This window comes from Crocuta crocuta, unplaced genomic scaffold (genome assembly GCF_008692635.1).
Source record: "Crocuta crocuta isolate KB4526 unplaced genomic scaffold, BGI_CrCroc_1.0 scaffold108, whole genome shotgun sequence".
Taxonomy (NCBI): domain Eukaryota; kingdom Metazoa; phylum Chordata; class Mammalia; order Carnivora; family Hyaenidae; genus Crocuta; species Crocuta crocuta.
The window spans coordinates 3,467,745-3,485,947 of NW_027532825.1; the positions used below are offsets into that span (position 1 = coordinate 3,467,745).

At 38.6% G+C, this 18,203-nt stretch overlaps 1 protein-coding gene across 3 annotated transcripts in view; it reads left to right on the top strand.

The window, feature by feature from the left end:
- The window catches only part of ZPBP (zona pellucida binding protein), a 110,449-nt gene that overhangs the window by 27,409 nt on the left and 64,837 nt on the right, over nucleotides 1–18,203 (top strand). For all 3 annotated transcript variants that reach the window (XR_013339425.1, XM_077781142.1, XM_077781143.1), the window contains one exon: nucleotides 4,169–4,387. Coding sequence is in view for 2 of the 3 variants with exons in the window: in XM_077781142.1 (XP_077637268.1) it covers nucleotides 4,169–4,387 (219 nt within the window). In the remaining variant the exon portion in view is untranslated. The remainder of the gene's footprint in view (nucleotides 1–4,168; nucleotides 4,388–18,203) is intronic.

Genomic DNA, 18,203 nt, shown 5'->3' on the forward strand with positions numbered 1-18,203 from the left:
CTTTACAGGTATTCTTTATTTGATGTGAGATTCTCATTATAGCTTCCTTCTTTAATCATAATTTCCTTTCGTTATTTTCATATTCATAACGGATGCTCTGAAATCTTTATCTTTTAAATCCCACCTCTGATCATTCTCACAAGTGGTTACAATTTCCTACTTTCTTCCAGTACATGAGTCATACTTTCCTGTTTCCTTGCTTGACTGAAATTTTTTTTCAGAACCTGGACTTTTTAGATAGCTTGGAACTCTAGACACTGACCCACACCTCTCCCTCCCCAGGCTTGTGGTAATTAGTTCATGCTTATTTGTGTAGCAGGTGCCTAGATCATTTCCATGACGTTCGCTCCTCACTCACCCACCATCATGTGAAGCCCCTCACCCCAGCCCCTGGTTTGTTTTAGGAAGCGCAGCAGTTGGTTTTCAGCAGTGCCCTGGGCATAGATTCCCCTGAAGGCCGATCCAGTTATATATGCCTTCCTTTGAGGGGATATTCCCCTGGTCAGTGTTGGGGATTGTTTTCTGACCCGAGCATTGCGCCTCGCAGCTGACCCTTCCAGAGCTGCTTCCTAACGGCTGAGGAAGTCTGCAGTTCACCTGTCACTCCGGGGAATCTGTGAGTCGCCTCCCCACCATCTTTCTCCAGACCTCCTGGGGTTTTGAGACTACCTGAGGTCTGAGCTTCCCAGCGCTTCATCTCCGGTGATGCCTGTTCCTTGGAGAGGAGATTCTGAGCTCTCTGCTCTCCAGCCTGCTCCTCGCCCCCACCCCCCTGCAAATCCTCACATCGACCTGCAGTCTGGAGCTGGGGTGGGGACACGTGAGTGCCTCCCTGCTCTAGGAGCTTCGCGGTCCTGCCCGGGACCTCTTGGTTTGCCGCTCCAGCTGTGGCCCCCTCACACCGTGAACTGGCCCAGGGCAGTCAAGGGCAGCGAGGACCCAGAGGGGAGGGAGGGAGAAGGTCGGGGTTTGTCACCCTGGTCTCTCCTTGTTCTTACCGACTGTTAGTAGATGGTTTGGAATAAATGTCTTTTCACTTTTCTCCTTGCCCTAATGTCACCCAAAACTCGGTTCCCCTCTTGGCGGGTGTTGAGCCCAAAGGCACAACTGAGTCAGGAATAGGAAAAGGAAGGAGTTTACCAGCAACAATAAGGAGAACACTGGGGATCTTTCCCGAAGCAGAGTCTCCCAGAACCAGGGAAGCTGTGAGCTCAGGGCAAGGACATGTCACCAAGAGCTTGCACAATGGGAGCGCAGCTTGGGACGAGGTGGAGGTCATCTTAAGGTGACAGAGTCCCTGCGAAGGGATAAGTCACTGGGGCCAGCGGCCTCTTCAGTTCTCTGGCTCTGGTGGGTCCAGTATCTGAGAGTTTGGGGGCCTTTTGATCCTGTAAAGGTAGCTCCAGCGTGTGCGACGGATCAGAATTCACTTCTGAGTCCACACGGGGAGTTCTCGTGGGTTTATTTTGGTTTGTGTAGAAACTTTTTGTTTGTCTTTCCACAAACAGTATTTCTGTCATCAGAAAAGAATAGTAGATAATAGTTTATGAATATTTTCTGGCTCTGTTTCGAACCACAAAATACTTAGCCTGACCTGGTTCATACACACGCTTCTTCCTCCCCAGCCTGTGCCTCGGCCGCCAGCCCGTCAGTTGGTCTAGGATTGTGTTGGCAGGCAAATGTCATTTCACCTCTTTGGTGTGCCTCATCTCCCCTACTCTCACCCAAAAGTGTGTTGAACTCACTTGGCATTCCCTGCGCAATAGCGTACAGGCCCACAAAATGAATGGCTTTGGACTCGATCTCTTAGCTATTTTTCAGCTTTGACGTTTTAGCACAGATGCTTTTAAAAGGTGGTGATGGAATAAATGCGGCTCAAGTGCCGTCCGCTCATAATTAATTGAGATAGTTGACAGACCTTTCTAGCACCAGGAGTTTTATCCCTGATTTCTTGTCCGTGATATTGATGCGGTTTTGGAGTTATGGGGGTTCGGAGCTGACGGCCAAGAAGAGTTCTTGAAGACATCTTTGGTGCAAAAAGGCGATTTTATGAGAGCCCGGGGACAGGACCCGTGGGCAGAGAGAGCCAAACTGGGCTTGGGAGGAGGGACTGGATGTACACTGTGGAGTCGGGGGAGGTAAAGGCAGAGCGAGGCCTCCAGAAGGACCTTGAGTGCTGACGAGGGGATGTGAGGGCTCACAGCATCCCCGAGGCCTCGCTGTCCCGGCGCTAAGGCTGTTTCCCTCTGGAAAGGCGGTAACGTTAGGACAAGATACTCAGGAGCTGGTTGGAGGAATGTTTTCCTCTGCCCGTCTCAGATATTTGGCAATGGGCTGTACTGTTGACAAATATATATAACATTTGCCAAATATAAAATACTTGGCAATGGGTCATGAAGAAGTTAATTTTATTTACCATTTCCTTCTAGTCTTTGTTCCCACATCACTGTGGAGCGGAGGGAGGGTGACGTCAGGGCCCCAGGAACCGGAGTCTGTGGGTTTCTGAAAGTTGGGCTACTGATAAGATTGCCTTTTTCTTTTTTTTTTTTTTAATGTTTTATTTATTTCTAGGAGAGAGAGAGACAGCGTGAGCAGGGGAGGGTCAGAGAGAGAGGGAGTCACAGACTGAAACAGGCTCCAGGCTCTGAGCTGGCAGTCAGCACAGAGCCCGACGCGGGGCTCGAACCCACGAACCGCGAGATCATGACCTAAGCGAAAGTCGGACGCTTAACCGACTAAGCCACCCAGGCGCCCCAAGATTGCCTTTTTCTTGTCATTTACTAAGATATTTGTAAACTGATGGAGACTCCTGTCCTGCATAACTGATCTGTTATCAGTTAAATTGGTGTTTCCCTTTCCTTTGTCCTTGGGCAGCCAGGGGCGCCCCAGGAAAGTTGCACATTTCTCACCTTGTTGGGTGGGGGGTGTTTGCCGGGTGTCCCCTTTCCCGATGCTCCCTCAGCAGTCAGTAGGCTGTGTCCCGGCCTGGAGGTGGCCGTTAGATCTCTCCTAACCCGCAGGGCCTAGAAGGACTTTTCACGCATCCCGGAAGCTTTGTCTGTCTGTCTTTCTCCGGGAGCCCATATCTCTTTCTGCTTGCATTAGGACCATTTGCAGAGATTATAAATGGTTGTGTTTTAAAAATAATTTACATTATTTTTCACTGGGACCTAGTCTTATACCGTTTCTCCAGCTGTCATGTCCTCCTTCTATAATTGTTTTCATAATAATTTTAATGGTTGTACCATCGGTTATTTAGTAGTATTTTGTTTTCAGACGTTTGATGGATTTTATTTTATTTAAAAATATATTTTTAAAAAATTTTCAGTGTTTAATTTTGAGAGAGAGACAGAGAGAATGAGAGGGGGAGGGGCACAGAGAGAGGGAGACACAGAATCTGAAGCAGGCTCTAGGCTCCATGCTGTCAGCACAGAGCCCGACGTGACTCTCGAACCCATGAACTGTGAGATCATGACCTGAGCCGAAGTCGGATGCCCAACCAACTGAGCCACCCAGGCGTCCCCCCGCCCCAATTTTTTTTAATGTTTATTTATTTTTGAGAGAGAGGGAGAGACAGAGCATGAGCAGGGGAAGGGCAGAGAGAAAGGGAGACACAGAATCCAAAGCAGGCCCCAGGCTCTGAGCTGTGTTTGATGGATTTTAATTGTTGATTTTGATTTTGAGTTCAGTGTGTCAAAGGATGTGGATACAGAATATATATAATTACTATGGATTTCTTCTCACCTTTATATTCTTGTATCATTTCAGTTATATATTGAAATGGACAGGAAAAATGTTCCCAGTTTCGGATACTGTAATAGAACTCAGTAAAACTGGTAGATTTATGAGAAACATACTAATTTTTGCACATAGCTGGTAATTATACAACTATAGTTTATTCTAAGATGAATATTAAGAGAAATTTCATTCCTAAGTTTGAGGATGAATAATACAGTGGGGCCTGGGGTAAGCTTCTTGGTTAGAATCTCAGTTTTGAGACCATAGGCACTGGGCATGTGACATATAACCCCTGAATCCCTCAGTTTCCCCAGGGTGGATATGAAAATACTATGAACTTATTCCAAGTAATGATTTCTCTTGAGTAGTTGCAATATATTTGAATTGTTTAAATAACCACTTTCACGTTATTCTGTTTCATTTTTTACAGCTTATCGTGAGCCTCATTATTATTACCAGTTCACGGCTCGATACCATGCAGCCCCCTGCAATAGTATCTATAATATTTCTTTTGAGAAGAAACTTCTTCAGATTTTAAGCAAACTGGTCCTTGACCTTTCGTGTGAAGTTTCTTTACTGAAGTCTGAATGCCATCGTGTTAAAATGCAAAGAGCTGGTTTGCAAAATGAATTGTTCTTTACATTTTCAGGTAAGTAAACCTAGTGCTTTAAAGAAAACGAATAGCAAATTTTAAAGACAGGTGAATTACCAGCAGCATTTTTAGAATGTAAACGTTATATATAGATCTGAATACTTTTTGTGTTCTCTACTTTGACTGAGTTCTGATAGGCCCCCAAATAAAATTCTACTGATTCACATACTTCAAAGTTTTGCACTCTCAGATAACTAAACCTCACTATGGTAATTTATTAGGGAATGGAATTTAGTATAAGGAAATGTCTATCTTGATATTTAACTACAAAGATTTAATTTGTAAAAAGCAGCTAAAGGCAATAAGATGAGTTAACATTATAGACCAGAGGGGCGGTTCTAACAGCTTACAGTGCTTTTCCTAGTAACACAGAGTGGAGGCCCAGTATTTTCTGGAAAACGGAATTGTTTTATACCTACATGTATATTTATAAAGGTCCTCTTTATGAATGGGCCCTTTGGAATAAGTGTCCATGTATTTTATTGGGTCCCCACGGCAGTAGGGCCCCGTCCCCTTTCCATCTTAGATGATACTGCTTGTCGTTTTCCTTTCTTTCTTCCTTGCTCTGCCCTTGATCTTGATTCCTCTCCTGCCGGTGTTTGTACTCACCCATTTCTCCATTTTATTTTCTCTCTCTCTCTCTCTGTCTCTCTCTCTCTCTCAGACGTCTAGGATTAAATTTTTAGACACAGTTGAGAGGTGTGACGCTTTACAGGAAAAGAACAAGAGAAGGTCAACCCCATTGTCGCTGTCTTGTCTCTTCTTCACTGCTTTTCTCCTCCAGAAACTGCGAGAGTTTCTCTGCAGCTGCTGAGGCAAAGTATCACGATTAGACGCTTTCTTCAGCTCTTCAAGGACCTGCTGTTAGCATTCATGAGTCATGAGGTCTTTGAGCCAGGGTATTTGATAAGCACTATTATTAGGCATTTAATAGTCTTTAGAAAGCCTTGGGAGTGTAGTTGAACCCATAAAAGAAAAAAGATGGTGATAGAAACAAGGCCCTGTGGGCTGGATAGGCATTTCTCTAAGGACTAATGATGTTGAACCCCTTTTCATGTGCTTGCTGGTCATTTGTGTGTATTCTTTTCTGGAGAAAAGTTTATTCAAGTCCTTCGTCCAATTTTTTTCTTTCCAGCTTTACTGAAATAAATTGACATATAACATTATGGAAGTTTAGGGAGTAGAGCATAAGGACTTGATATACACATACATTACAAAATGATTACCATCGTAATCATTACTGTCATCTCACATGGTTATAATTTATTTTATGGTATTATTTTTTTTGTGGTGAGAACTTTTAAAATCTACTCTTTTAGCAATTTTCAATGTACATTATTGTTAACTACACTCAGCCATGCCCTGTATTCTATCCGTGTGCTTATTCATCTCCTAACTAGGAGTTTGTGACTTCATCCATGTCCTTCAGGCCCTACCCTCTCACCTAGCATCCACCAATCAGTTCTCTGTTCCCATGAGTGGTTTTTGTGGATTCCACGTGTAAGTGAGACGAAGGTTATTTGTCGTTCTCTGTCTGACTTAATTTCACTCAGCACAGTGCCCTCAAGGTCCATCCATTTCGTTGCAGATGGTAGAATTACCTTCATTTTCATGGATAAATGCTATTCCATCGTGTCTGTGTAGATATGTACTTAGACACACACAATAGTTTCCTTTACTGTGAAGAAGTTTTCGATTTTTAATGTAAGTCCACATGTTTTGTGTTTGTTTTCATTGCTGTGCTGTGGCTGTCACATTCATAAAGTCACTGGCGTGTTCAAGGTCAAGAAGCTTTTTTGTATGTTCTCTCCTAGGGATTTTATACTTTAAGTCTTACATTTCGATCTTTAATCCAGTTCAATTTAATTGTTGTGATTGGTGTGAGAGTCCAGTTTAATTGTCTCGTGTGTGACTGTTTGGTTTTCCTGGTACAGTTTATTGTAGAAAGTACCTGTTTTCCATTGAGTATTCTTGGCTCCTCTGACTGTATATGCATGAGTTTATTTTCTGTCCCACAGATCTGTGTCTGGTTTTATGTCAGTACCATACTCTTTTGATTACTATACCTTTGTAATATACATTGAAGTTAGAAAGTGTAATGCCTCCAGTTTGTTTCTTTCTCAGAAACACATTAGCTACTCAGGATTTTTTTGTGGTCCCAAAAGAATTTAGGATTTATTTTTATATTTCTGTGAAAAATGCTCATGGAACCTTGATAGAGATTGTATTGACCCCATAGATGGCTGTGGGTTGTATGGACATTTTAACAAGGTTGATTCTTTAAATTCTGAACCTGGGATATCTTTCTACTTATTTGTGAGTCCTCAGTTTCCTTATCAATATCTTACTGTTTTCAGTGTACAGATCTGTTTACCTTACTGTTTAAATTTACTCCTAAGTATCTTGTTGTCTTTGATATTATGAGTGGCATTGTTTTCTTTATTTCTTTTAAAGAAATTTGTTGTTACTGTATAGAAATGCAGCTGATATTTGTATGTCGATTTTGTGTTTTGCAGCGTTTCTGAATTCATTTATTAGGTCTAACAATTTTTTTGGTGGAGTCTTTGCATTTTATATATGTAAGATCACATTACCTGCAGACTGAGACAGTTTTACTCATTCCTTTTGATTCAGATGCCTTTTGTTTCTCAGATGCCTTTTCTTGCCTGATTGCTTGGGTTAGGACTTGTAATACTGTTATTATATGTGGGAAGGGTGAGCGTAGGCATCCTTGTCTTGTTCCTGATCCTAGAGAAAAACTTTTCAACCTTTTACCATTGAGTATGATGTTAGCTGTAGGCTTTTACTATGTTGGAGCACTTTCCTTCCATACCTGAATTGTTAGGAGTTTTTATTGTGAATGGCTATTGAAGTTTGTCAAATACTTTTGCATCTATTGGGATAATCATAGGATTTTATTTCTCATTCTATTAATGTGATGCATCATACTTGTTAATTTGCATATGTTGAACCATCCTTGCATCCCAGGGATGACCCCTGCTTGATCATGGGGTATGAAGTTTTTAATGTGCTATTGAAGTTGGTCTGCCAGTGTTTTCTTGAGCATCTCTCCTTCTGTATTCATCACGGATATTGGTCAATAGTTTTTTTTTCTTGTAGTGTCTTCATCTGGCTTTGGTATCAGGGATAACAATGGCCATGTAAAATGAGGTTTGGCATGTTACCTTTTCTTCAGTTTTTTAAGAGTTTGAGAAGGATTGACATTGGTTTTTAAAAACATTGGGCAGAATTTACCAGTGAAGCTATCTGGTCCTGATATTTCTCTATTTGGGGACGTTTTGGTGACAGATTCAGTCTCTACTTGCTATTGATCTGTTCAGATTTGCTGTTTCCTCATGATTCAGTCCTGGTGGGCTATATGTTTTTAAGAATGGATCCATTTATTCTAGGTTGTCCAGTTTGTGGTATATAGTTTTTCATAGCCACCTTTAATGATCTTTGTATTTCTTTGGTATCAGTTGTAATGTCTCCTCATTCATTCATAATTTTATTTATTTGGGTCTTGTCTTTTTTCTTGCTTATCTAGCTAAAGGTTATCCATTTTGTTTATTTTTTCAAAGAACCTCGGGCACCTGGGTGGCTCAGTCAGTTAAGTGTCTGACTTTGGCTCAGGTCATGATCTCACTGCTTGCGAGTTTGAGCCCCACGTTGGGCTCTGTGCTGACAGCACAGAGCTTGGAGCCTGCTTTGGATTGTGTCTCCCTCTCTCTCTCTCTGTCCCTCCCCTGATCATGCGCGCTCTCTCTCTCTCTCTCAAAAGTAAGTACACATGAAAAAAAATTCAGAGAACCAGCTCTTTTTTTTGTTAATAACTAGTTTTATTTTTCCTGTTCCCTATTCCATTTATTTCGGCTTTAATTTCTTTTAAGCTTTTATTTTAATTCCAGGTAGTTAACGCACAGTGTTATATTAATTTCAGGTATACAATCTAGTAATTCAACACTTCCGTGTATCACCCAGTGCTCATCGTGACAAGCGCACTCCTTAATCCCAGTCACCTATTTAACCCATCCCTCCACCCACTTCCCCTCTGGATTAGAACAAATATTGTTAAAATGTCTATACTGTTCAAAACAGTCTACACTTTTAATACAATCCCTATCAAAATATCAACAGCATTTTTCATAGAACTGGAACAGACAATCCTTAAATTTGTGTGGAACCACAAAAGACCCTGAGTAGCCAAAGCAATCTTGAAAAAGAAAGGCAAAGCTGGAGGCATCACAATTCCAGACTTCAAGTTACATTACAAAGCACTAGGGATCAAAACAGTTTGGTACCGGCACAAAAATAGATACACAGATCACTAGGACAGAATAGAAAATCTGGAAATATGGTCAATTAATCGTCAATATAGAGGGAAAGAATATCCCAATGGGAAAAAGTCTCTTCAACAAACGGTATTGGGAAAATTGGACAGCTACAGGCAAAAGAATGAAACTGGACCACTTTCTTACATTATACACAAAAATAAATTCAAAATGGATCAAATACCTAATAGTGAGACCTTAAACCATAGAAATCCTAAAAGAGAAAATAAGCAGTAACTTTATTGACATTGACTATCGTAATAACTTCTTTCAAAATGTGTCTCCTGAGACGAGGGAAACAAAAGCAAAAATGAACCATTGGGACTACATCAAAATATAAACTTTCTGCTCAGTGAAAGAAATAATCAACAGAAAACTAAAAGTCAACCTACAGAATGGGAGAATATATTTGCCATGTATATGATATATGATATCTGATATGTGATATATCTGATAAGGTGTTAGTATCCAAAATTTGTAAAGAACTTGTAAAATTCAACACCCAAAACAAAATAATTCAATCCAAAAGATGGGCAGAAGGGATGACTAGACGTTACTCCAAAGAAGATATCTCTTTTAATATTTTTTTTTTCCGGGGCGCCTGGGTGGCTTAGTCGGTTAAGTGTCCGACTTNATTATTTCCTTCTAATGTGAGGACAAGGTTTTTACTTTCATTTGTTCTTGTTCCTTAAAGTATAATGTTATGTTGCTGGTTGATCTTTTTGTTGATGTATACTCCTTTGTTTGCTTTCAAGAATTTTGAAATTCTACCTTCTGCTAAATGCAGAAGATACATATTCAGTAAATATTTTTTATATACTGTGAAATATGGGTCCAGTCTTCACTTAAGTGTGGATGTTCAGTTGTTCCGGCACCATTTTTTGAAGAGACTCTGGTCTCCCCCATCGCATTGCTATGACACCCTTGTTGAAAGCCAGCCAGCCACAGATACATGGGTTTACTCCTGGACTCTTCCACATCATTGTTCTGTACGTCTGTCCTTTACCGGAACCAGACTGTTTTTGTTTTGTTTTGTTTTTAATGTTTACTTTTGAGAGAGAGAGAATGACCGTGGTAGGGGCAGAGAATGGGGACAGAGGATCCAAAGTGGGCTGTGCGCTGACAGCAGCGAGCCTGACGCGGGGCTTGAACTCATGCACTGTGAGATTGTGACCTGAGCCGCAGTCGGATGTTCAACTGACTGAGCCACCCAGGCGCCCTCCCCCCCCGCCCCACACCGTTCTGATACAAGGCTTTGATGGCACTTTGTAGTGAGATTTGAAATTTGGAAATGAGAGTCCTCCACTTTTGTTCTTCTTTCAACATTGCTTTGTCTAGTTGAAGTCAGTTGCAGTTCCATGGCTTTTAGCGTCTAGCTTTCCATTTTTGCCAGATAAGGCCATTAGGGTTTTGACAGGGAATGCACTGAACCTGTAGGTAGCTTTAGATAGTATTAACACCTTAACAGTATTAAGTCTTCCATTCTGTGAAAACAGGATAGCTTTCCATTTATTTAGGACTTTGTGTTAGACCCTTGAGCTGCTGTAACAAAGTACCACGGACTGGGTAGCTTATAAACAATGGAAATTTATTTCTCACATTTTTGGAAACTGGAATTCTGAGATCAGGGTGCCAGCGTGTTCAGGGAGGAAGCTTTTCAGGTTTGCAGACTTCTCATTCTGTTCTCATATAGCAGGAGGAGCCCGGGATCTCTCTGGAGTGACTTCTGCAAGAGTACTAGTGACTTCATACGTGAAGGCACTACTCTCATGGCCTAAGCACCTCCCAAAGACCCCCACCTCCTAATGTCTTCACATTGGGCGTTTGGATTTCAAGATACGAACTTGGGGGATGAAATACACATATTGAGATCATAGCAGATTTCTTTCATTTCTTTCAGCAGTGTTTTGTACTCTTCAGTATTTCCAGTATTGCACCTCTTGATGGATTTATCACTATGTATTTATTTATTCTTTTTGATGCCACTGTGAGTGCATTTTGTACTTTTTTTTTTTACATTGTTCATTGCTAGTATGTAGAAATTCACTAATTTTTGTGGGTTTCCTGCGTCCTGGTTGAATTAATTTGTTAGCTAAGCAACTGGTGTGTGTGTGTGTGTGTGTGTGTGTGTGTGTGTGTGTCTGTCTATGCTTGGAATTTTTAGCTTTTTCTGTACAGAAGATAACGTTACATGAGGGTAACAATACCTTTGCTCCTTGGTTTTCAATTTGTACAACTTTTATCTCTTTTTCTTGCCAAATTGATGTTGCTAGACTATCCAGTACACTGCTTATTAGATGTGGCACACGTGAACATCCTTGAATTGCTTGTAATCCTGGGGGGAAAGGTTACATCTGACGCTATTGAGTATAATATTAGCCGTGGGCTCTTCGTGAAAGTTCATCAAGTNCTTGGAATTTTTAGCTTTTTCTGTATAGAAGATAACGTTACATGAGGGTAACAATACCTTTGCTCCTTGGTTTTCAATTTGTACAACTTTTATCTCTTTTTCTTGCCAAATTGATGTTGCTAGACTATCCAGTACACTGCTTATTAGATGTGGCACACGTGAACATCCTTGAATTGCTTGTAATCCTGGGGGGAAAGGTTACATCTGACGCTATTGAGTATAATATTAGCCGTGGGCTCTTCGTGAAAGTTCATCAAGTTGAAGCAGTTCCTTTCAATTCCTAGTTTATTGAGTGTATTTATCATGAAGCCATGTCGAATTTTGTCAAATGTTTCTTCTTTCTCAAATGAGATGATCCTTTTTTTTAAACCCCTTCATGAATGCATGTATTATAATTTTTGATTTCCATATAGTGAACTATCTTTTTGCATTCCTGGGATACATCCCACTTGGTCAGGGTATATATTCCTTTAGTATGCTACTAGGATTTGTTCGTTACTATATTGTGGAGAATGTTCGCATTCATAAATGTGCCCAGAGTTTTCTTGTGATGTCCTTTTCTGGCTTTGGTATCAGGGTAATGTTGGCTTCATGAAATTAGGTAGGAAGTGTCCCTTTTCTATTCTTTCAGGAGAGATTGAGAATTTTTTTAATTACGCTTGATAGAAAACACACTGAAGCCAGTGATTCCTAGGTTTTTCTTTATTGGGAGGTTGTTAATCACTCATTTGATGTTTTCTTGTTATTATATGCTTATTTATATTTTATATTTCTTTGTGGCTCGGTTTAGGTGGTTTATATTTCTATTTGTTTTGTCTAGGTTATCATATTTTTGCATACAGTTATACATAATACTCTCTTATCCTTTTTATTTATGAAAGGTAGATAGGTAGTAATGTCCCTTCTTTAATTTCTTTGTCTTTGCTTACATGTTCATGAGTATTGTAGATCTTTGCAAGGAACTCACTTTTTTTATTTTCCTTGATTTTATTGTTTTTCTGTTCTCTATTTTGTTGATACCTGTTCTATTTTGTATTGTTTCCTTCTTTCTGCTATTTTTGATTACAGATGTTCTCTGCTGGTTTTCTGTTTTTAATTTTATTGGTTTCTGGTTTTTTGGGTTTTTCTTTTTTTTTTGCTTTTTTTTGGCTTTTTTAATTCCCCTGAATGTTATTATAGATACCAGTGACTCAGTGTTTTAAAATTTTTTTTCTAATTTTCATTTTTTAAATGTTTTTATTTAAATTCCAGTTAGTTAACTTATGATGTGTAGTATTAGTTTCAGTTGTACAATATAGTGATTCAACAATTCCATGCAACACCTGGTATTCATCACAAGTGCAGATTCCAATTTTTATATTTCTGTTCTTCTGATTGGATTTGTACTTTTTTTGGTGTCCTTAAGATGGAAACTTTAATTATTTAATTTAAATTGTTCCTCTTTTCTGGTGTTTGAGTTTAGTACTATAAATTTTTCTCTAAGTATTGCTTTTACTGTACCCTACAAATTTTGATAAGTTGTCTGTCTATTTACTTTCATTTGGTTGAGGATATTTTAAAATTTATCTTGGGACTTCGTTTATTCATGTGGTATATATGTGGTTTAATGTGCAGGAATCTTCCAGCTCTCTTTCTATCACGTATTTCTTGTTTAATTCCGTTGCAGCCTGAGAGCGTGCATTGTGTCGTTCCTCTTTCAAAACATTTTTCAAAATGTGTTCAGTGGTCCGGAATGTGGTCTGTCATGNTGTTTATTCATGTGGTATATTTTGGTCTGTGGTTTAATGTGCAGGAATCTTCCAGCTCTCTTTCTATCACGTATTTCTTGTTTAATTCCGTTGCAGCCTGAGAGCGTGCATTGTGTCGTTCCTCTTTCAAAACATTTTTCAAAATGTGTTCAGTGGTCCGGAATGTGGTCTGTCATGGTGAATGGTCCGTGTGAGCTCAAGAAGAATTTGCATTCCCCTGTCGGATGAGGTGCCTTGTAATTGTCAGTTGGATCCATTTGATTGATGTTGCTCTTCAGGTCCACTGTGTTGTTACTGGTATTTTACCTTCTGGATTTGTCAGAGACAGATCGAGAGTTGTTGAAGTGCCCATCTCTATTAGCAGATTGCTCCATTGACCTTGTGGTTTCATTAAGTTTGGCCTCACATATCTACACACTATGTTACTAGGCTTGTACTCCTTAAGGATTGTGTGCCTTCTTGGAAAATTGATACATCTATCATATATAATAACCTTACTTTTGATCATTTTTCCTTTCCTGATGTCTGGTTTGTCTACAGTGAAAATTAATATTACTGTCCCAGCTTTCTTTTGATTTGTGTTTGTGTGTATGTCTTCCCCTAACCCTTTAATCTTAATCTCCCAGTGTCTTTGTGTTTAAAGTGGGTTTCTTGAAGATGAGATATAATTAGGTTTTTTTGTGTTTTTTTGGTTTTTTTTTGGAAATTCATTCCAACAGTCTGTCTTTTAATTGGTATATTTAGACTGTTGACTCTTAGAATCGGCTTTGCTGGGGTTGGATTGAGATCTACCACATTTTTTACTGTTTTGGGTTTGCTGCCCTTTGTCCCCTTGTCTTTGTTTCTTTTCTTGTGTTTACTTTTCCTGCATTCTCTGCTTTTAATTGAGCATATGGATGATTCAGGTTTTTTTTCTTATCACAGAATTCCCAAATTTGTTCTCTCTTCCCTTACAACAACACTGTTGTGTACCTTATTATCCCTAAGCTTTAATCCAGTATACCGTGCTCATATTATTTGGAACAAGCTATTGTCTGTTAGATCAACTGAAAATGAAAAATAGATTGAAGGTTACCTTCATTTTACTTCTTCTAATGATATGTATTTAGATGCAAGTTTGGGACATACGTTGTTCTCCTTCTCTGTGAAGAACGTCTTTTAACATTTCTTGCAAGGCAGCGTTTCTAGTGACAGATTTTCTCAAGTTTGGTTTATCTGAGAAAGTCTTTTTTTCTCCTTCAGTTTTGAAGGATAATTGCGTGGATTCAGCCTTTTCATTTGGTGGCAGTTTTTCGTTCAGTACTTAGATTTACTCACTCTACTCCCTTGTTTGCATGGTTCCTGAAGGCAAGGTTGGTTTAATACTTTTTACAAGTAGTTTCTGTTTTTTATTGTGACCAAATACACATAACATAAAATTTACCTTAACTATTTCAAATACACAGGTAAGTGGTATTAATTAAATACTTTCATGGTTTTGTGTCATAGTCGTCACCATCCATCTCCAAAACCCTTTTCATCATTGAAAACAGATTCTTTATCCTCATTAAATAAAGTCCCCTATTCTCTTCGCAGCCCCAGGCATCCATCATTCTGCTTTCTAGTGATTTTAATTATCTCACATAAGTGGAATCATACAGTCATTTCCTTTTTGTTACTGGCTTATTTCATTTGGTATAAAGTCCTCACAGTTGATTCACGTTGTAACATATGTCAGAATTTCCCTCCCTTTTCAGACTGAATAATATTTCATGTTATTTTATGCTCTTTTTTATTTCAAGCTTATTTTGTCTCATATTTGTATAGTCACCTGCTCTCTTTTTGTTACTGTTTGCATGGGATATCATTTTCTGTCCTTCCACTTTCAGTGCACTTGTGTTTTTGTATCTAAAGTGAGTCTTTTGTAGACAGCACATAATTGGATTATGGCTTTTTTAATTCATTCCGTCAATCCCTGTTTTTTGAGTTAAGAGTTTAATTCATTTATGTTTAAAGTGATTACCAATAGTACAGGCTTTACTTCTACCATGTTGCTACTCATTTTCTATTTGCTCTCTAGTGGTTTTGTTCCTCCTTTCCTTCATGACAGTCTTTTATTTTTTTAAGTTTATTTATTTTGAGAGAGAGAGAGAGAGAGCACATGCACAAGTGTGGCAGGGGCAGAGAGAGAGGGAGAAAATCCCACGCTGTCAGCACAGAGCCTGAAGCAGGGCTCAGTCTCACAAACCAAGAGATCGTGACCTGAGCCATGATCAAGAATTAGATGCTCAACCAACTGAGCCACCCAGGTGCCCCAATTATAGTCTTCTTTTGTGTGTAGTTGACTTTTTGTACTTAAATGTTTAAAGCGTTCTTTATTTTCTTTTGTGTATGTTCTATAGGTATTTTCTTTGTTGTCAAAACAGGGGCTAATGTTTAATATCCGAGTGTCAAAATGCTCACTTGAATTTATACCAGCATAACTTCAGTAACGTCTGGAAACTCTCCTTTAGCAGTTCTGTTCCCAACCCTTTCAGTTGTTGATGTCATAAAATTACGACTTTATAAATTGAGCCAAAATGTAAACTATTAATAATAATTACTTTAAGTGAATTTAGTCTCTCAAATTGTATAGAAAGTAAATATGAAGTTACAAACCAAAGTTACAGTCATACTACCTTTAGGCTGTTTTTAAATATCTTCTTACATCATGTAAATATTACTGTAGTCTTACAATAATAGCAGCTTTTACCATGATTCATATATTTTCCTTTATTGAGATCTTAATTCATATGGCTTTGAATGACTATCTCATGTCCTTCCCTTTCACCTTGCAGGACTCTCTTGAGCATTTCCTGGAGGGCAGAACTAGTGGTAACAGAGTCCCTCAGCTTTTGTTTATCTGGGAAGGTCTTAATTCCTCCCTTACTCTTGAAAGACAGTTTTGTGTGTTGTAGGATTCTTGGTTGACATTTAAAAAAAACAGTTTTTAGCACTTTGATTACATCAGCCCGTGACCTTTAACATTTTTTATGGGAAATCTGCTCATCACCTTATTGATGATCCTTTGTATGTGACAGGTTGCTTCTCTCTTCCTGCTTTCATGATTCTTTGTCTTTGAGAAGCTTCATTATAATGTGTCATCTGTAAGTCTTTTTGAGTTTACCTTACTTGGTATTTGTTGAGCTTCTTAGATTTTATATTCATGATTCACCAAATTTGGCAAGTTTTAAGCCACTGTTTATTAAAATGATTTCTCTGTCACTTTCTTTTCCTTCTGGGATGCCCACGGTGTACATTTTGGTCCATTTGATATTGTTTAGAAGTTATCTTGGGTTCTGATCACTGTCCCTAAGTTTTTTTCTTTTCCTCAGATTTGATAATTTCTAATGTTTTGTTTTTAGATTGGCTAATTTGTTTCTTTTGCCTGATCAAATCTGCCTTCAAATTAGTTATACACTTCAGTTCTCATACTTATCAGCTCCACAATTGCTTTTTAGTTTCCTGTCTCTTCAACAATATTTCCATTTGTTTGTACAGAATTTTTACTTTATCCACATCTACTCTGATTTTTTTCCTCATCTTCAAGAGGAAGACGTTTTACACGAGAACCTCTTGGGATGAATGGAGGGCTAAAATTGTGAACGTGTGGAGGTCTCTGTAAGATGGAATTACCCTAAAGTTTTTAAGACTTGAGTTTGCTCACTGTGAGCCTTCAACAGATTCTAAATTACAGTTTTCTTACTGGTACTAGCTCCCCTGGCAGCCTCTGGCTTGGGGACTTCTCCGGGTAAGCAGTCATTCTCTGTATCCACCCTGTTTTCTCTAGTTTTGTGGAGAGCGGTCTTCCCAGAGACCTTACTGATTTGATGAATCAAAGAAGAGTTTGTGAGTTTCAGTTTGTTTACCTCTGAAGAGGATGGGAGTGACAGCATCCACGTTTCTTTCATGGTGGACTGTAAACCAGAAGTTCTCTCAGATCTTTTTGTTTCTTAGTGCTTCTGTTAATGATTTGTCTTCTGTTTAATTGACTATATCATTTTGATTTTATTCTCATTTCCTTTTCTGAATATATTCTAGTTATTTTCTTGGTAGCCACCCTGAGGTTTGCAATTAACATCTTGAATATGTAACTATATAGTTTGGATTAATGTTAGCCTAGTGTGAACAGCGTACCAAAACTTTACTCCAGAATAGTTTGTTCCTTCCTCTCTATGGTATTCTCAGTGATTGCATTTTTATATATGTTGTTTTCATTGACATAGGTTTATGATTATTATCTTCTGTATTTTCTTTTTAATCATATACATGGAAAAAGTGGAGTTAAAAAGTAGAAATACAGCAATATTGCCTTTTACCTGGGTAGTTAACTTTACAATTGTTATTTATGTCTTTGTATAGCATCAAATTGTTCTGTGTTGTCCTACTACTATCTAATGTCTCAAACACTGTGTTTGGAAAATTTTACTCTTTTTCATTTCTGAATGCTCATTTTCGAGACACAGGATTCTTGGTTGAAAGCTTTTTTTCTTTTAATACTTTAAGTATGTTATCTCACTGCCTTTTGACCTCCATGGTTTTCTACAAGAAACCTGCTGTTAATCTTTTTATGGACTTGAAGGAAGTGACAAGTTGCTTGTTTTTCCTTTTATTTTCCTCTCTCTCTTTCTTCTGCTTTCAAGATTATCTCTTTGATTTTTGACAGTTTGGTTATAATCTCTTTCATTGTTGAATTTCTTGCACATATCCTGCTTTAATTCCATGATCTTTTTGACTATGTTGATTCATATCTTTTATCAGATTGGGACATTTTTGGCTATTATTTTTTCAAATGTTCTTCCAGTCTTTTTCTTTTCTTTTCTTTTCCTCAGTCATGGCCCCCATTATGCTTATGTTGGTATACCTGATGTCCAACAGGTCTCTTAGGCCTTTATTCTTTTCCTGCTTCTTCCTGCTTTTCTAACTGGATAATTTCAGTTTACCAGTCCTCAAATTCACAAGTTCTTTCTTTCACAAGATCAATTGAAAACCTGTATGAGTTCTTCATTTTGGTTATAATTGTTCCAGAATTTCTGTTTGGTTTCTTTTTATATAACCTTTTACTTTATTAATATGATATATTTGTTGAGAAATCATTTTCCTTTTTGTTGTCGTTCATTATTTCCTTTAGCTTTTACAGCAGATGTAAGCCAGTTGTTACAGAGTCTCTGTCTAGTAATTAAAATGTCTGTACTTCCTCAGGGATAGTTTGTTTTGCTGAATGGTTCATACTCTCCTCTTTCTTTCATTCCTTGTAATTTATTTTTTTGAAAACTGTACCTTTTTAATCTTCTTACAGGTAGTTC